Source organism: Phocoena phocoena, chromosome 10 (assembly GCF_963924675.1).
Source record: "Phocoena phocoena chromosome 10, mPhoPho1.1, whole genome shotgun sequence".
In the NCBI taxonomy this organism is placed as follows: domain Eukaryota; kingdom Metazoa; phylum Chordata; class Mammalia; order Artiodactyla; family Phocoenidae; genus Phocoena; species Phocoena phocoena.
In genome coordinates this window covers 38,179,600-38,199,615 of record NC_089228.1, presented here as the reverse complement: position 1 = coordinate 38,199,615, position 20,016 = coordinate 38,179,600, and the positions used below count along the sequence as shown (strand labels likewise).

Genomic DNA, 20,016 nt, shown 5'->3' with positions numbered 1-20,016 from the left:
GTTGTGGCCTCTCCCGTTGCGGAGCACAGGCTCAGTGGCCATGGCTCACGGGCCCAGCTGCTCCGCGGCATGAGGGATCTTCCCGGACCGGGGCACAAACCCGTGTCCCCTGCATCGGCAGGCGGACTCTCAACCACTGTGCCACCAGGGAAGCCCTAGAAATTTTTCTTTTGAGAAGGAAAATCCATGTTCAGTTTTCTTTCAAGGGACATGTCCTTTTCTCTCTTTGGGTTCAAATGAGTCTTTGCTTCCCCAGGAAGCTCTTCGCGTAGTGAAGATCTTGCAGAACCTTGATCCACCATTTAGCATTGATGGGAAGATGGTAGCTGTAAACCTGGCCACTGGAAAACGAAGGTAAAGCAGAGGGGTGCTACCCCCACTCAGGTTTTTGGGAGGAAACTCTTATTCCTGGCTGGAGAGACAGATAGTAAAACGTGGTGCTTTCCCAGTATGAGTTGCTTCAGGTACGTGTGTATGTTTTCTTTTTCTGAAGCTTGCCTTGTTCTGACTCTAGGTTTTTGTTTTTCCCTTTAAATAGCAGTACTAGGTACTTCTGCTTTTTCCCTCTTGATTCTCTGGTATCTTTGGTTCCCAGGTGATGGTACAGTCTTGGATGTGCAGGGAAAAAATCACAATATATCCTTGCCCCTTGGAATCCTAAGAAAATGCTGTCTTGACTTTGTTCATACCCCCATAGTGCTGGGAAATCTTATTCTTCTTTACTCCTTCATTCTTCTTGACCCAGGAGTGGTAACTGGGAAATGGCTGCATCAGAGAGGCAAGCTTACAGGGATGGGGCAGATCTTGCTCTGGCATCCTCAACTCAGTTGCTGTTTTGCTTCAGTCGATAGCTTTGTAGGAGTCCCACTGCCCCTCCCCTCGGGAGTCTCTGCATCACCAGACTTGCTTACTGTCTGGGTTGGTTCCTTTCCATACAAAAGAGGGAAAAGAGTTTCTCAGCAAATCTGTAGGGTTGGGCACTCCTCAAGTGGCTTTTGGTAGCAGGCTCAAGACATGTTGTATTGTTTGTTGCAGAAATGATTCTGGGGACCATTCTGACCACATGCACTACTATCAGGTAGGCTTCAGCAGTTGGGGGGTGCTCTATTAAAATCCTCAAGTGACTGAAAGAGTGATCTTAAATTTTCTTTAGTGGGTAATTGTTAAGGTAAATGGCTATCAGAAGTTCCATAATTTTAACTTGTCTTTCTGTGATAGGGTAAAAAATATTTCCGAGATAGGCGGGGAGGTGGCAGAAATTCAGACTGGTCTTCAGATACAAATCGACAAGGACAACAGTGTGAGTGACCTTTGTCTTATTTCTATTGTTCTTTTTGGCTTGACTACTCATTCATTGAAATCTTTATGGTCACAAAGTTGGCAAGAGATGCAGTTGACTAGGGGTTATGTCTCAGAGAGCATCATCTACAGGTTCTGTACTGTTTTGGGTTGGCCAGCCTCATTCTTAGATTGTTCTTGATGAGTCCCCAGCAAGGGCTTCATTGGACAGGGACTAACACTGGCTCTGGTTTTATTCCCTCTAGCTTCATCTGACTGCTACATATATGATTCTGCTACTGGCTACTATTATGACCCCTTGGCAGGAACTTATTATGACCCCAATACCCAGGTGAGTTTTTGGCTTTGTTATTTTGTCAGTGATTCTTTTGAGAAAAGTACCTGTGATTTGTTACTTTGAAGGTTTTATTCCCTGTATTCTCTGGTTGCTCATTACATGAAAAGTATAAAAGTTTAAATCTGTATAAGCTGAATATTTCTCCATTCAAGGCAGCTGCTCCACTGTTGTACTATGTGTACCTCATGTCTACTTCTTGTTTTAAAAAGTCCAGGTTTTATATTGAGTTATATTTATTTAGGTGGATTTTAAAGATGATAATCTTCATGTTAACTCTTGTACATATAGAAAATCAATGCGGTGTGGCATTACAGGCAAGAACAGTGCTGTTCTTGGAAAAATGGACAGTGAGTGGTCTGGCTACATCCTGGCCCCTGAAGTGGAGTTTTCGATTGTTTGTTATGATCTCTTCTTAGGCTTAAGGGAGAGAGCTGTTCTTTCCCGCAGAAGGGAACTGTGCTCCTTAGATCTGGAATTACTGGGAAAGTGAAACGTTCTGTAGACTTAACTGTTTCCAACTGTATTGCAGCAAGAAGTCTATGTGCCCCAGGACCCTGGGTCACCTGAGGAAGAAGACATCAAGGAAAAGAAACCCACCAGTCAAGGAAAGTCAAGCAGCAGGAAGGAAACGTCTAAAAGAGATAGCAAGGAGAAAAAAGACCGAGGAGTAACAAGGGTAAGAGGACTTGTGACATCTGCTCCCTTTTCACCACATAATTACAGATTAAAAGAAAAGAGTCATAGACAGACGAGGTCTGGGTTTGAAGTGTAGAGTTACTAAAAAAGCAGGCAGTCCACTAGCCTCTTACAGCCTGTCGTCACTCTCTTTTCTAAATACAGAAACTGTGGATGGTGGAACAAAGTGGCTCAGCTCAAACCCCAATACCTCAGCTCCACACAGTTTCACTTTCCTACATCCCTTTTCAGTGCTTGACTCCGTATACACATTTCTATAGGTGTAATTGTAGCAGGGGATACCATTTTCTATTCTTTATTCACTTTATATTTGATCATAAGTATTTTTTCATGTTTGTATAATACTCTTTATTACTTCCATGCCTGTATGGTAAAAATTCGTAGTAAAACTGTGACCTTGTTTTCTTCATCATTCCTACATTGTTTGTCTCCTCTTTCTAATCTTATTCTGTTATAATATACAGCATTTAGCATTTTTTTTTTCTTTTTTAAATTACTTCCTTAGGATAAATTTTCAAGAACAAAGATGATGAACATTTTTACATTTCCTGACATAAAATCAAATTATTTTCCAAAGAATTATATTGATTCACCCTGACACTAGTTATGCATTAATGCAAATGGATGAATTAGCCTGTGGCTTAATTCATAACTTGTCTTTTTTTTCCCCCCCTTCTAATACTACTAGTGTTTATGCAGATACATATATAGAGAGAAAGAATCTGTCTGAGAACTTTTTTCTTCTAATTTTATTGAGATATAATTAACATACAGCACTGTATAAGTTTAAGGTATACAGCATAATGATTTGACTTATATACATGATGAAATGATTACCACAGTAAGTTTAGTGAACATCCATTGTCTCATAAAGAAACAAAATAAAAGGAAAAAAATGTTTTTTTCCTTGTGATGAGAACTCTTCAGATTTATCCTCTTAACAGCTTTCATATATAACATACAGCACTGTTCATGTCTAGTATTTATGTATATTATAATTGGAAGTTCTTACCTTTTGACCACCTTCATCCAATTTCCCCACCCCTACTCCCACCCTGCCTCTGGTAACTACAAATCTGATCTCTTTTTCTTTGAGTTTGTTTGTTTGGGTGTTTTGTTACGTTTTTCTTTTGTTTTCCCTACAACACTGTGTTAATTTTGGTTCACGACATAGTGATTCAAAATTTCTATACATTACAAAATGATCACCACTGAAAACTTAGACTTTAAAGTTATACTGGCTTAATATGTGGGGGGTTTTTTGTTTTCTTTATAAATTTATTTATTTTCATCTGTGTTGGGTCTTCATTGCTGCGTGCGGGCTTTCTCTAGTTGCGGCGAGTGGGGGCTACTCTTCATTGCAGTGCGCAGGCTTCTTATTGCGGTGGCTTCTCTCATTGTGGAGCATGGGCACGCAGGCTTCAGTAGTTGTGGCACATGGGCTCAATAGTTATGGCTCATGGGCTCTAGAGCATGGGCTCAGTAGTTGTGGTGCACGGACTTAGTTGCTCTGCGGCATGTGGGATCTTCCCAGACCAGAGATCAAACCCATGTCCCCTGCATTGGCAGGCGGATTCTCGACCACTGCACCACCAGGGAAGCCCCTGGCTTAATACTTGGATTCTGCTTTTGCCCCTTATTCTTTCTAACCATATTCTCAATCATTTGTAAAATGAGCATATTAATGCCTATTTAGAAGGATTATAGTAAAGGCTGAAGGAGAAAATGTATATAAATGCATCATCTGGTGCCTGACATATAGTAATCACTCAATATATACTAAATGTGATGTTTTTAAAGTTTTTTTTTTAATTTTGGAATCATTATAGTAACATTACAGATATTTCACAAATTAAGAGGTTTGGAAAATCAGACTCATTTCAACAGGGTTAACTCTAAACCCAGCTTTTATAAGTATCATATAAAAATTATCTGGGATTTTGATCAGTTTCAGGAAAATGCCAGTGAGGGGACAGCTCCCCCAGAAGATGTCTTTAAGAAGCCTCTGCCTCCCACTGTGAAGAAGGAAGAGAGTCCTCCACCAGTAAGGCTAAGCTGATGCACTGGGCTAGGGCTGGGGCTGGTTCCGAATGGGAAAGGAAGTTCAAAGGTTGATGCCTCACTTTGGTGTTGGTCCTTTAGCTCTCTGTGTCTCACAGACAAGACTCTTCTTGAGTATAAGCATGAGGTAAATTTTCCTGTCTGCTAATAGGGGTATTGATGGAGAATCAGAGGCAGTTATCTGTCCTCTTTCCCTCTGCCTTGTGACATTCCCACCAGACTGGCCCTTTTTAAGTTAGAATCTCGGTCTTATTAATTCTTCTCTTCTAAATGACCAAGGAAACCCATTTTCCTGGCCCTGATGTTTCCTACCTTTTGGTGCTGCATGAGAATCTCTTAGATGTCGAGTGCATGCATGGTCATTTTTATAGTTTGCCTGCCAGAGTGAACAATGCTAACACTCGTACCCATTTTTTAGATGCCTTTAAGTGATAGTGTCAATCTAATCACAAGTTATTTTGATTAAATATAAATATATAACAATAGAGACCCTCTGTTTGTTTTTATTTTGATTGATCATATGCCAGTGATCATGCATCATTATTTAGCATTTCCTATAAGCTACTGATAAATACTTTTTGCCTGCTCTACATTATTGATTCAGTTCACTATAACATCTGTCCTAACCATGCGTTTGTCTTTACCTTACTCATGAGCTGAATCTGTCTACCTGAGTGTTTATCCTTCAGTTGCTTTTAGTCCATCTCCTAAATCTCTTTTGCTCTAGGAGTTACTGTAGCCTTGATGAAAGTTATCTTTCCTTTTCTCCATGGGTTACAGTGACTTGGAGGTGGTTGCTATCTCTGCCTCTTCAAAAGTAACATATAACTTTTAAACTCTCCCTGTGGTCTCTGTCAGTTTCCCTTTCTCTTCCTTCTCATCACTGTTCTATTGCTAGAGTCACTCCTAAGGGAAACTTTCTGGCTTATCTCAGTGGACAAGGAGACAAGTCAAGCTCGAGCCATGTTGCTTCCATCTGGGAAATGAGCAACATGGTCAGTGGGCCTATTTTGAACCCAGTTCATTATTCAGGCTAAAAGAAATGAGATGCCCATATCAGAATATCCAGAAAACAGGCCCCAAATATAGGTTGAGTTTGCGTTAATCTCTGGCCTTCTCCTACCAGCCTAAAGTGGTAAACCCACTGATCGGCCTCCTGGGTGAATATGGAGGAGACAGTGACTATGAGGAGGAAGAGGAGGAGGAGCAGACCCCTCCTCCACAGCCCCGCACAGCACAGCCCCAGCAGCGGGAGGAGCTGACCAAGAAGGAGAATGAAGAAGACAAACTCACTGACTGGAATAAACTGGCTTGTCTGCTCTGCAGAAGGCAGTTTCCCAATAAAGAAGTTCTGAGCAAACACCAGCAGCTTTCAGACCTGCACAAGGTATTAAGGGAAGGGCCCTGACCTTTCGAACTTTTGACTCTTTATCACTGTTGAGCATTACAGTGACTAAAGAAGCTTATGCTGTCCTCCTCAGCCTGTATCTTCCCCAACTCCTCTAATTAAATCAGTTTAATTCAAAAATGAGTTGCTGGGACTTCCCTGTGGTCCAGTGGTTAAGACTTCGCCTTCCACTGCAGGGGCCGCAGGTTCGATCCCTGGTTGGGCAGCTAAGATCCCACATGCCATAAAGCGCGGCCAAAAAAAAAAAAAAGACAAAAATGAGTTGTTCCTCCACCTTTTGTTCATGAGTTGCTCTGCATTAAGATGGTGCCCACCTTAAAAAAACTTCAGGGTGTAGACCCAAGGCAAGCATCATGGCTGTGGCTGGGGCACCAAACATGGAAGCTGTGCTGAAGACAGGAGGAGAAGGGGTCGTAGAAAAGGAAACTCACCTGCTGGGTTTCTCATCTTAGCTCTACCATTAACCTAACAGTTGGACTTCAGATAAGGCCCTTTTCTTCTTTGATACTTGGTGGCTTCACCTGGTTCCATCTAGCTCTGACAGTGTGTGGTTTTCCCCAAGGGTGAGTCACATTCTGCCATCTCTTCATGTAGTGAGTTATTGCTATAAGCCATGGCACCACAACTATTCTTGGGGTGTTAAACTGACATACATTGGTCCTCCCTTGCAGTCTTCTCATTTATATGTACTGGCCAAGGAGCCAGATTCTGGACAAGTAAAGCCCCTAGATGGACTTGTGTTCTCAGTATAAAGTAATTTCTTTCACACTCCTTTTCTAGCAGATGTTGCTAGAGCACGTGAGGGGATTAGATTTAGACTTTCTCTCAATATAAAACCCCAAGTCTTATGTAGCTAAAAGCTGAAAAGCTCTGCTTTGATGGTAGGCACACCTCTTCTTCCAGCTGCCTCTGTTGAGGCTCTGCAAAGTTTCTAGGATTCTGAGAGGCTCCTTCTGACAACCCCTGCAACAGACTACCTCCAAGTTCCTTTGACCTTCTGGAATTCTGAGTCATCAGACAAAACATTTAAAATTCAGTTCTCTTATGAAAGTGCTAATAAATTGCTAAAGAGATTAAATCTCTTTTTAAAAAGAGATTAAAAAGTTGTTGTCAGGAAAGAGGAGCCAGAGGTCTGATGAATCCACAAACTGAACTAGCCCTGGGACAGTGGAACGTGGACTATAGCACTTTTCCTTTCCTTGCAGTAATCCAATGCAAAGAATCCCCTTTCTGTACAAGAGCTACTCTGGACACCTTAAGTTTCTTATATATGCCAGAAGGAGCCACACTTCAGGAGTGTAGGACCCTCAAGGAGTACAGGACTCTCAGAGAAATCTGTTCATTTGTGACCTTGGAGTTCCTTTTCCTGTTTCTCTGTGGGCTTGAATAGTGCCCACAGAGAATAGCGTCTGAGGATGGCAGGTGGTAGTAGGTGGTGTGGGCATTTGGTTTTCTTCACTGGTGCAGTCAGATTCCCCTCTCCCATTTTTACCTTAGGTAAAGAGATATAAACCAGATTTGTGTCTTCTACACTTTGGAGAGAAGTAGGATAAAATTCTGTCTTGTGCCACAACATGTAACTAATCTATGTGACAAGCCAGTGTTAGAACCTGGGTTCCCATTGGTGAGCCTAACGCAAGACCAGTTAGGGATTGTTGCTTGCGTGGTGCCATGATCACTTGGGAGAGTTGGTCAGTGAAAGGAGCTACAGTCCTAGAGCAGCTATCAGGAAAGGCCTAGAGCATTTCTAGGACCACTCTTTTTAGACCTACACTCATAGAACTCCCTCTCTTCTCAGCAAAACCTGGAAATCCATCGGAAGATAAAACAGTCTGAGCAGGAGCTAGCCTATCTGGAGAGGAGAGAACGGGAGGTAAGATTTGGTGACTTGTTACTCCCTTGACCCCCAACTCTTTTTGCTTTCTGGTGTAGCATTTGTAGGCTGTGCCGAAGATAAAGAACGAAGAAGCCCCAAAAGATGGTGTATATATTTCTCAAAACTCATCAAACTACATTAAAGTGGGTACATTTTATAGTTTATAAATTATACCTTAATAAAGTTGCTTTTTTTAAAGGTGATGTTAGGGTCTTTGTGTAGGTGAAATAACATTCCTCCTTCCTGCCCAGCTTTTAAAATCAATGAAGGAGTGTTGGATAGGGCTGCTGAAATAGCATCTTTTACTGTTAAAGGCCAAGTTGGAGGAAGTAGCTTAGAGTGAGAGCCAAATGGACTTGCTATCTAGACCAATTAGGCAGACTCACTTACCCAGCTACAGGCTTCACTGGCCCATGACAGGTCTTATGTGACGGTCAAGAATCCACCTGTGGAGGCGTATTGGAGAGCACCTCCTCCTCAGAAGAGGAAAAGATAGCCTCTTCTTCCCAAATTTACCAGTTAGAGAAGCCACTACTTTCTCAAGAAGAATGTTTGAAGGAATGAGAGATTCCAGGAGTTACCAGTTGAATCCCTTCACATTAGAAGAAATATCGGGAATAAAGTGAAGCGTTTGCACTCTCCCACCCCCTCAGATGGGAGTCTCAGATCTGTTCTTCTGCTTACCAACAGGGAAGGTTTAAAGAAAGAGGAAATGATCGCAGGGAAAAGCTCCAATCTTTTGATTCTCCAGAAAGGAAACGAATTAAATACTCCAGGGAAACTGACAGGTAAGCTAGAAACTCTTCACTCAGCCTAGGTCTCAAGCCTAATGATGAAACCATCACTTTCTCTAACATGCTGCCTTTTTCCCTCTCGGGGAGTGAGGTTATCAGGAGCAGGTTCTGTCTGAACTCTTGAGCATGAAGTTCACCCCAGCCTTTTTACCACCTGTCTTAACACAGGGAATATGTATGTTTGCATGTAAGAATCCCTGGCTGCTTAGCTGCTCAAAACCAGGGCTGGAGTGGCTATAGTTGGGAACCCTTTCTCTCCTCATCAGTAACACTGTACCTCCGTATTAGCCTGGTAAGAATGTCACACTCTTGGACTTTTTTCTCTAGGGAGCCTCCATTCTTACACATTAGGTGCTGAATAAATGGTTGGCTGCTGATAGAAATATATGATCTCTCGCTTCCTGTGCTTGTTTCTAGTCAGAGAGCTCCCAAGTTGTGAGTCCAGAGTTATACAGAATTTGCTGATAGCCCACTGTGTACAGATACTGCACCAAGGGCAAGGAATATTCATGTGGACAAGACACGTATTATCCTTGACAGTCTGAACAGAGAATAGGAAGGCTTAGGTGATACTTTGTCTTGTAGGGCAGACACAGAAATCCGGTGGAGAAGGGGAGGGCATTTCAATTGGAGGGAACTGCATGCTTCATGGATGAAAGAGAGAGAGGTCATGATGCATTTGAGAAGTTGTAAGTAGCTTGATGGGCTGAACACTGAAGATAAGTGGTTGAGTGACAAGGAGATGAGGCTGGTTCAACAGACACAGTCCAGTTCTTGAAGTTCATGCTCCTTTAACACCTTGCTAAGACTTTGTCTTAGGGCAGTGGGAGGTTATGAAATGGTTTTAAGCAGGGTATTGATCTAGTGAAACTTGAACAAGTCTCTACCTTGGTAAGCAAAAGAACTAGTAGCCAGGGTAGAGTATGCCTGTGTGGAAAGGGGAGATGATTGATGGAGAAAGACCCCTAAGAAGTCTAGATGGGGTCTGGGGCTCTAGCATTCCAACTTATTTGTTCACAGCCCTCAGTAAGACATTATTTTGAATCATGGCCCAGAATATATGTATGTGTGTAAATAACTGAAAAAGAAATCTTCATGAAAAATACTTCATTACTGTGCAATAAACACTGACATTTTTATTTTAGTCTATTCTATTCGCATTTGTAAGAAGTGCTAAGTTGGGACCACTTAATCAATGTAGCATCCCATTGGGTCATTCTCTGCAATTTGAAATACACCGAAAGATGACAAAACTGAAGGAGTCAGCCAGGAGGAGGAAGAGCACCTTAGCCCTGAGTCAGTTGGGTGTAGCTGGGTGTAGAAAGAGATGCCTCTCTCTTCTCAGCACCCATCACATCACATTCTACTGGCTCTCCTCCTTCTAAGTCTTCTCTCCTGCTCCTCTTCCTTTTCTGGGTTATTCCAGATATTCTCCAGGACTCTGCCCTCAGTTTTCCTTTATTCTTGCTCCTCCATCCTCTTGACTTGGACTGCCTACGGTACCCAAGGCTTTAGCCACCACTCACAGGCTAACAAGTCCTATGGCTCCATCTCAAGTCATTTCTGTTTTCTGAGCTCAAAAATCATTATTTCTGTTTACCTTCTGGGCATATCCTCTTGCCCACTCCTCAGCCTCCTCACACTAAACAATTACTCAATATTATATTCCACATTATTTTCTAGTCCAGTCCTGCTAAACCTGCTGTATTCCTATTTCAGAGTAGTAACATCATCGCATCATGGTCTACCTGGTCTGTCCCAATCTTCCTCCTTTATCCTCTGTATCGTTAGTGGCCACATCCATAATTAAGCCTTGCCCCAATTCCTAGCTCACCTCCAAACTGGACTGCTTACTCCCCATCTTTGCTCTTCAGTCTTTCTACCCTACCACCAAAATGACCTTTATAAACAGAAATCTCCTAAAACTAGCCTTTTTGTGAACATACACCTTGCCTAAAGGGAGGCCTGGGTTCTAGAGATTCTTTGCCTGAAGTATGAAGTACAGAGTCATGATTTAGCATGATGTTCAAGGCTTTTCACAATCTGGCTCAAGCAGCCTTTTATCAATTACTGCCACTCTTCCTCTGGACAAATTGTATTCTTTCACTTCTCCTTGCTTGTGTCCTCCTTTCCTCCCATGCTTTTTCTAGGTCACAAGCTCCTCATTTGTTAAGACCCAGTTCAGGTATACCCTTCTGTTAGAATTCCTCATTTTTGGTGATGCCCCTTCAGGTTTGTGTTCCCTGTTTGTATTTCCATAGTAGGTGTATACTGTTGCTACATGCATGGCTGAGCTCTTCAGTGTGCTGTAAGCATCTGTTGACATATTATCCTTCTCACATCCTTCCCCATGAACAGAGTCAGGTCTTGGTCATCTCTGTATCCCCAGGACAAAGCCAGTTTCATAGATAGCAGGCACTCAAAGATACTGTTTAATATTCTTAAGAGGAGGCAAATCTGAATCAAGAGGACAGAGGTTTTTATTGGGCTCACAAGCATGTCACTTTGAAAGTGCTGGTGTCTAAGTATGTATGCTTCTTTTGCAGTGATCGTAAGCCTGTTGGTAAAGAAGGCATCGACAATAGCAGCAAAGGAGGCTGTGTCCAACAGGCAACTGGCTGGAGGAAGGGGGCAGGCCTCGGATATGGCCATCCTGGATTGGCTTCAGCAGAGGAGGTGAAATGGTTTCCATCTTGTTAGGGGTGGCATGAACCTGGCCTATACTTAGTTTCCTCTCATTCTGTGGCCCAGAGCTATGTCCTTGCCTATTAGCTGGGCTTTCACCACTGCTGGCAAAGAACGTGAGAGCTGAGAAGCCTGTCAGTCCTTTTTTTTTTTTTTTTTTTTTTAAAGAAGATGTTGGGGGTAGGAGTTTCTTAATTTATTTTTGCTGTGTTGGGTCTTCGTTTCTGTGCGAGGGCTTTCGCTAGTTGTGGTAAGCAGGGCCATTCATCGCAGTGCACGGGCATCTCTTGTTGCGGAGCATAGGCTCCAGACATGCAGGCTCAGTATTGTGGCTCACGGGCCTAGTTGCTCCACGGCATGTGGGACCCTCCCAGACCAGGGCTCGAACCCATGTCCCCTGCATTAGCAGGCAGATTCTCAACCACTGCGCCACCAGGAAAGCCCCGAAGGCTGTCAGTCTTTTTTTTTCTTTTTTTTACATCTTTATTGGAATAATATTGCTTTACAATGGTGTGTTAGTTTCTGCTTTGTAACAAAGTGAATCAGTTATACATATGTTCCCATATCTCTTCCCTCTTGCATCTCCCTCCCTCCCACTCTCCCTATCCCACCCCTCCAGGGGGTCACAAAGCACTGAGCTGATCTCCCTATGCTATGCGGCTGTTTCCCACTAGCTATATATTTTACGTTTGGTAGTGTATATATGTCCATGCCACTCTCTCACTTTGTCCCAGCTTACCCTTCCCCCTCCCCATATCCTCAAGTCCATTCTCTAGTAGGTCTGTGTCTTTATTCCTGTCTTACTCGGTTCTTCATGACATTTTTTTTTCTTAAATTCCATATATATGTGTTAGCATATGGTATTTGTCTTTCTCTTTTTTTTTTTTTAACATCTTTATTGGGGTATAATTGCTTTATAATGGTGTGTTAGTTTCTGCTTTATAACAAAGTGAATCAGTTATACATATACATATGTTCCCATATCTCTTCCCTCTTGCGTCTCCCTATCCCACCCCTCCAGGCGGTCACAAAGCACCGAGCCGATATCCCTGTGCCATGCGGCTGCTTTCCACTAGCTATCTACCTTACGTTTGTTAGTGTGTATATGTCCATGACTCTCTCTCACCCTGTCACAGCTCACCCTTCCCCCTCCCCATATCCTCAAGTCCGTTCTCCAGTAGGTCTGTGTCTTTATTACTGTCTTACCCCTAGGTTCTTCATGACATTTTTTTTTTCTTAAATTCCATATATATGTGTTAGCATACGGTATTTGTCTTTCTCTTTCTGACTTACTTCACTCTGTATGACAGACTAGTCCTGGGTCCCATGAAGGGCCTCACCCCTCATGTTTCAGGAAAAGAAGAGAAGATAGAAAAGGTGATAAGAGGGAACCCTCTCCATTTTGTGTTGTCTTAGTCCTTGTCTGAAAATGCCACATATATGAGATGGGCTTCTCACATTTCTGGTGTTGAATCCTGTATCCTGAAATCATGGCATCGCCACCCTCCTTATTCATCTTGAGTGTTTGTTTATTAAGCATTCTTTAAAAATTCTCCTATATCCTGCTCCTTACTAGTCCAGAAATGCTTATAGTCAAAGACCAGCCCTGAGGCTAATTAATTCATAGAGCCCACTTCATTGTTTGTCTTTGTTTTACAGACTGAAAGCCGGATGAGGGGCCCCAATGTGGGAACTCCAGGAAGAACCAGCAAGAGACAGTCCAATGAGACTTACCGAGACGCTGTGCGAAGAGTCATGTTTGCTCGGTATAAAGAACTCGATTAAAGAGTGGAGACAAGTCCCACAGGACACAGCCTCCTTCTTGTTTTGTTTGTCCGTCTCTCCTTTTGTTTTGTTACTGTTCTTGCTGCTAGAACTTTTTTAAATAAACTTTTTTTCAATGTGACTTCTTTTGGTGGTTAAATTTTTCTCCCATGGGTGGGGGGGTGGGGCTGATGGTAGGAGGAAGAGAGTCCCTTGGTGTGGGTCCATTTGAGGTGACGCTGAAATGGCAACAAGGGCTGTAGTGAGCCCTGGAACAGTGCCTGCTATCAGTGTGAGTGGACTGGTTGCAGTGACCATTGAACTCTGGCTTGTACGAATACTGTCAGATTTTTAAAAATTATTTTCCTAATCTAATTAGTGAAAATAGCATCACACATTATTGTAACTGCTAAGGCTGAACATATTTCCATATGTTGGTTTACTAGTCATTAGACCTTCAGAAGTCCTCTTCTGGCTTTGTTGGGGGGCGGGGGGGAGGCAGTGTTGTGACAGCTCTTTTTCTGAGTGTCTGCTGGATGTTCACTGCTTCACACATTGTGGTCACCACAGCAAGTTGGCATAATAAGAATTACCACTTCTCTCCAGCCACTGCCCCAGCTTTTCCTTTCCTCCATGGCTAGAACTCTCCAAAGAGATGTCTGCCCTCTTTCAAATCTTTATTGCCCACCATATCACTCATACCATTTCACAGAATTTGCTTCAAAAGTGAGTTTTTTGTGTGTTTTTAATTCTTTATAGTTAAAAAGACTGCTATATCCTAGGCACCTATTAAAACTTTAAAAAATAATTTCTCAAGGGAACATATGGTACTAAGAATTGCACTTTTCAGGTATCTCAGGGGAAGAATGTTTCTTAGAACTGCATGTTTTGAAGAACATCTTGATTGTATAAGGTAGGGGTTTGTGAACTTTTCTGTAAAGAGCCAGAGAGTCAATATTTTAGACTTCATATTATAGGTCATATGATCTCTGTTGCAACTACTCAGCTCTTTTGTAGTAAGAAAGCAGCCACAGGCAATACACAAACAAGTGATTCTGACTGTGGTCCAATAAAACTTTATTTACAAAAACAGGTCACAGGCCAGAACTGGCCCAGGGGTTGTGGCTTTTCCCAACCCTTGGTCTAACGACATAGTCTGGATGCATAAGGCAGGACCAAGGAGGGTTTTGTAAAAATTGAGTGGGAGTATTGGCATTTTGGAGAGGATGAGCAGTGAGGGGTGGGAGAGGTAAGGAGAGGTGGGAGTATACCAAGGAGAAAACATTTCTAGCAACAGGAATGGTAAATGTGAATTTAAATTGTTTGCCATGCTGTGTCCATATATCCCTTTCTCTTAATCTTTAATATATCTTTTTACCCCTCCGAAAAAGGAAAACAAACAGGAGTACATTGGCTTAGGGATCAAAAGCCCCTAGTTCTGGGCCTTGCTACCACTAGTGCAGCATTTTAGAAGATGGGCTATTTGGATCTTTCAGCCCCAGACAGATGTACTCCAAGAGCCCTTCTGGTCTAACTGTTGGTCTGCAGGTGCATCTATGGTGTGTCCAATTACTCTCTGTCTGACCTTCACTGAATAGGTCAAAACATTTTTTGGAAGTTTCCAAATTTGTCCTGAACTGGTCAGACTAGGTTTTCCTCCTAACTTTGTGTCACCCTGTTTGGCCTAACCAGAGCTGTGAGACACATCCAATGCTTCAGTATTGAAGATCCTGTAGAGGCTACTTGGTTGACCCAGGTTATTGGCTGCCCAGCAGTAGCATCATCAAGTTATTAAGTGGTCATTGAATGTTTTGAAAGCCTACTTTACTTGTTACTGGGCTTATAGCAAGATCAGTGTGGGTCTCTGTGACCATGGGACTCAGTCCTCTGGGGAAGATGGACGTTGCACAATTTCTGATGTGATGAGAGATGCAAGGGAGAAGTATAGCAAGCTACTGGGATGGTATGACACAGACTTAATTCTCATTTGATGGCAGCAGCATCTTCTCTGATGTGTTTAAACTCAGACCTCCGGACTAGTTTAGGCCACTGCCTAGTTTTGTTTTGGTTTGTCTTCTGGTTTTATTTTGCCACTTTAGTGGAGATTTTATGGTTGGAAATAAGGTCTAAAGTATTTCATACATTTTTAAAGCAGTACTTTGGGTATTGTATGAAACTCAGAATGGGTGTGAAAAGTATGTCACCCTAAGATGTCCCTAGGAGGTTCCCTGAGGCCTCTGATCAGAATGCCAGCTACATAGGGGCAGAGATCTTGGGTAATTTTCTTCACTACTATATCCCTAGGGCCTGGCCCAGGGCCTAACACAGTTGGCACCCAATAAATGAGTGAATAATGCTGAACTCATAGGTCTATGGTAAATACTTGTTGAATTAAATTTTGATTGTATATCTCTCTCAGTTTAAGCCCATCTCTGACAAAATTAAATATTTTGGTTTCTTGGTATAGGCAAGAGTTCTCACGTTGTCTTTTTTTTTTTCTTCCCCACATGAGCCTTTTTACTAATTCTAAAGCAGTAGTTCCCAGCCTGGGACCAAAACATGTGAACTAGTTTTTTTTCTTTTGTCCAGTGGTGAGAAATTAAGAAAAAGACCTAAGATCGTTTCATTAAGAGAACTTTTTTTTTTTTCCATCAAAAAAGTAGTAAAGGCAGGGCTTCCCTGGTGGTGCAGTGGTTGAGAGTCCGCCTGCCGATGCAGGTCACATGGGTTCGTCCCTGGTCCAGGAAGATCCCACATGCAGCGGAGCGGCTGGGCCCGTGAGCCATGGCCACTGAGCCTGTGCGTCCGGAGCCTGTGCTCCGCAACGGGAGAGGCCACAACAGTGAGAGGCCCGCGTACCGCAAAAAAAAAAAAAAAAAAAAAAAGTAGTAAAGGCAAACTTAAAGGACTGTCTTCTATTCTATATTGAACATCTGCGGCTTTCTTTAAAACAAAAAACCAACTCGTTCTGTTGTCTTTGTTTTCCTTAATTGGCCAGGAACTTGTTAAACTTTTCCAGACTCACATCAGCTGCCAGACAGGCCTTTGGGGGCACAGCTCTGGAACTCAACAGGGCAGTGTCCACAAAGAAGGTCAGCTACCAGAGAATTTTGAGGATGGCATTTTGCTCTGGTGGAATCTATCTTTTTTTTCTAGACACCTCCTTCAAGTATTTAAGAATGATTTTGTACCATTTATGAACAGCTATATAGCTTTTATGGCTGGTGACAAGCCCAGCCCAGCAGGCACCTCAGGGATGCTCAGAAGTGCTTGTTTAACTGCTTTGGAAATGAGCAGACTTCTAGTGACCATTAAGTCTAGCAAGTTCTGGGTTCTCGGCATCTGCATTATCCATTGCAGGGTTTGCAATGACCCATCTATATTTAAGTTTTAAATATCATTAAACTAATATTGGAGTTCCAAGGGTCACATACATTTACTTTATTCTGATGATAAAAGTTTTACATATATATGTGTGTATATATATATATACATATATATACACTCCCCCATAAGTTGGATATTATATACAGATACATACATACATATGAAAATGTAGAAAAATATGTGTGTGTAGGTAGTCTATGGTCTGAATGCTTGTCTTCCCCCACAACCACCACCAACACCTAATCCCCAAAGGTGATGGTATTAGTAGGTGAAGTCTTTGGGAAGTGATAAGGTCATGAAGACAGAGCTGTCATAACTGGGATTAGTGCTCTTATAAAAGAGATCCCACAGAACTCCCTAGACCCTTTCACCATGTGAATATACATTAAGAAGTTTGCAGCCTGGAAGAGGGCTCTCACCCAACCATGCTGGCACCTTGATCTTGGACTTTGCAGCCTCTGGGGCTGTAAGAAAAAATTTTCTGTTGTTTACAAGCTACCCAGTCTGTGGTATTTCGTTATAGCAGCCCGAACAGACATAGGTACGTAGGTAGGTGGATAGATAGGAAGATAGAAATAGAGATGAGGAGAGAGAGAAAAGTTACCCATTATTCTAAAATCCAGAAATTCCTACCTTTCCATCTATTGTCATGTTTTTAATTATCCAAAGAGTTTCCAGTGTCAGTCACTTAATGCCCTCGACATAGAAGGATAAGCCTTAGTTAGAACATGTTTAAAGATGCTTTTCCAAGGAAAAGATTTTCCAGTATATCTGGAGCTTCTGGTTTGAAATCTCTTTGACGTCCTTCTACTTATTCTTTTTTTTCTTTATTTTTATTTTATTAATTTAATTTTTGGCTGCCATTGGGTCTTAGTTTCGGCACGTGGGATCTTTTGTTGCGGCGCGTGGGTTTTCTCTCTCTAGTTCTGGCGTGCGGGCTCCGGGGCACGTGGGCTCTGTAGTTCGCGGCACGCAGGCTCTAGTTGAGGCGCGCGAGCTCAATAGTTGCAGCGTGCGGGCTTAGTTACCCTGTGGCATGGGGGATCTTCGTTCCCTGACCAGGGAACGAACCCACATCCCCTGCACTGGAAGGTGGATTCTTTACCACTGGACCACTAGGGAAGTCCCCCTTCTACTTATTCTTGAAAGATTTCTTTTTATCCAGAAAGAAAAGAGTATTAAGTGTGGTTTTCCACATCTAATATCTTCCTCTGCCTTGTCATGGTCTAATTATTCAATCTGTATATGTGACCTGAAAAATCAGTTCCACTAAATCTATATCTATAAACAATGCCAGTGGGCAAGTTATGCTAACTGGATACATAGAAATACCACCATATGACTGATAAGTGAGGGTCCAAAATATCTCTCTGAATTGCTGAAGGATCCCTGGTTCTTTCTGCCACAAATGTTGCACTTTTAGCTTTGGTAGTGGATTCATTTGTTCATTCAACAACTGAGTGCATACCATGTGCCTGGCAGCAGTAGAGGCACTGGGGATATAGTAGTGAACTAAACAGACAAAAGTCTCTCTCCTTCTGGAGTTTACATTCTAGTGAATGAGGGCGTGGACTCAAATTATACTTAACTAGTTCAAATCCCAGTTCCACCACTATAGTTTGGAATCTATAGTGCGACATTTTAGTGTGACCTACTCTCTAAAACAAGGACAGTGATAATAGCTTTAACTAAGTGAACGGCAGTTGAGCCAGCTAGAAGTGGTCAGATCCAAGATATAGTTTAAAGGTAGAGTCAACAGGATTTGCTGATAGATTGAGTGCGAGGAAAAAGGAGTCATGGATGACTCCAAGGTTTTTGTCCTGAGTAACTGGAAGCAGGGGGTTGCTAACTATGGGGTGGGGAAGGCTGTGAAGGAGACAAGGTTGGTTTTTGGCTGTGTTAATTTTGAGATTCTATTAGACGGCCAAGTAGTAACTGTTAAATTAACCCTGGAAGGACTTCCTGGTGGCGTTAAGACTCCACTCCACAGTCCCAATGCAGGGGGCCCGGGTTCAATCCCTGGTCAGGGAACTAGATCTCACATGCGTGCCGCAACTAAGAGTTCGCATGCCACAACTAAGGAGCCCACATGCCGCAACTAAGGAGTCCTGGAGCCGCAACTAAGGGGCCTGTGTGCCACAACTATGGAGCCTGCCTGCCACAACTAAGAACCAATGCAACCAAATATTTTTTAAAAATCCTCTTAATTTCCATAAACCTCAATTTCCTTACTTGAAAAATGGATTTAATAACCACCTCATAGGTTATGAAATGAAAATAGAAATTGGTAAAGCATGTAGCCCAATCTAATCTAGCATTCAATAATGCAATAGGTGCTCGACCTACATTCCTTCTCTTAAAGCCAGATTAAACGTGATGGTTTACACCGCGTCGGTGAAAGAAAACTGTACTTTCTAAGGCCCTTGTAGCAAAGAAAATAATTACTATGCCTAATAAAGGTAAAAGCTCTAATCCGTATCTGCAAAAGGCAGACTGGAGATTAGGCCTGAGTTTTGAAGAAAGGGAAATACGCAGGAAATTGACACAGGGCGTAGTTAAGTGACAGGTTGCCCTAGCGACCACACTCCCCAGCAGCCCTCGCGCAGCCAGACACCTTCGCGGATTGGACACCTCCATAGGAAGCGTGTGGCGGGGGGAGGGGATAGGCGCGAGGTACTGTGGGTAGGAGACGGCCGTCGACGGAGGCGCCATTTTGTGAGGCGGCCGTACCCTGTTGGAATCCCTTGGCACAAAACCGCTACTGCTGCTGCTTCCGTCCTTCCTGGGGGTGAGTGCGGCGGCCGCCCGTAATGACCCGCGGTTCTTTGTTTTGGAGCAGGCCCTGTAGAGCCTCCCTGTCAGCCGCGGGCGGCGGTCGATCAGCTCCAGCCGGATCTCTCGAAGGGCTACCGGAGGCATTGGAGAGCCGCGCCCCTCCTCGCCGCTAGCGCTGTCAGCTTTCAGAGAGCGTTCTCCCGCCCAGCCCGAGGCCCGCTTCTTTCGGGCTCTGAGTGTGCCCCTGTCGGGACGTGTTTCCGACTACCCAGCCCAGCTGAGCATGAAGCCGACGTTTGTCCCTCGGGTACTTCTCAGGGGCGCCCTGACAGTCTCCAGCCGCCATCGCCCCGCAGCTTGACCTGAATCAGCCCTCTCCGGAAAGCTGTTCGGTGAAGGCTGATCTGCGGGCTGGGAACCTCTTGGGGGTCGGGAGGCGGGTGTGCAGGCAGGAAGAGAAAGCCGGACTCCTGAGTTGGTCGCGCAGGCCGTGGCGCCGCCATCTCGGCCGCGACACCCCGCAGAGGTGGGTCCGGGCACTGCCCAGGCGAAGAGGGGAGGCATCAGAGATTTTGCGTAGGGCCTGGTTTCTCCTGGATGGTTCTCTTCCATTTATTAATTCAGCAAATGTTCGTTCAGCGCCTGCCTAGAACAGGCGCCAGGGACTGCTCTAAGTAGTTTCTCGGACCGCGCACGCATCGAACGCAGTCCAGCTCTGTGATGTGTTATCACCGCCGGTGCGCAGCTGAGCCAGGCTGGCCACCTCAAGAACCTGTGATGATCATTGTTACCTGGGAATTAAGTCGTGTGGAGGTTTACTCTTGTTTGAGATAGCTTTGGATCAGCCGTTGCATTTTAAATGGAGTAGATTTTCAATCAACTCAGCATCGGGCTTCTCAAAGGTTTTAAGTTTTTCCTAAGTAGTTTTTGAATT

At 43.5% G+C, this 20,016-nt stretch overlaps 1 protein-coding gene across 1 annotated transcript in view; it reads left to right on the top strand.

The window, feature by feature from the left end:
- RBM6 (RNA binding motif protein 6) overlaps positions 1-12,941 on the top strand; it is an 86,237-nt gene extending 73,296 nt beyond the window's left edge. Inside the window, exons 10-20 of the mRNA XM_065885209.1 lie at positions 257-354; positions 1,036-1,078; positions 1,219-1,300; positions 1,545-1,630; positions 2,166-2,312; positions 4,281-4,376; positions 5,520-5,780; positions 7,600-7,674; positions 8,368-8,465; positions 11,018-11,147; positions 12,816-12,941. Coding sequence (XP_065741281.1) covers positions 257-354; positions 1,036-1,078; positions 1,219-1,300; positions 1,545-1,630; positions 2,166-2,312; positions 4,281-4,376; positions 5,520-5,780; positions 7,600-7,674; positions 8,368-8,465; positions 11,018-11,147; positions 12,816-12,941 — 1,242 coding nt within the window. The remainder of the gene's footprint in view (positions 1-256; positions 355-1,035; positions 1,079-1,218; positions 1,301-1,544; positions 1,631-2,165; positions 2,313-4,280; positions 4,377-5,519; positions 5,781-7,599; positions 7,675-8,367; positions 8,466-11,017; positions 11,148-12,815) is intronic.
- The last annotated feature ends 7,075 nt before the right edge of the window (positions 12,942-20,016 follow it).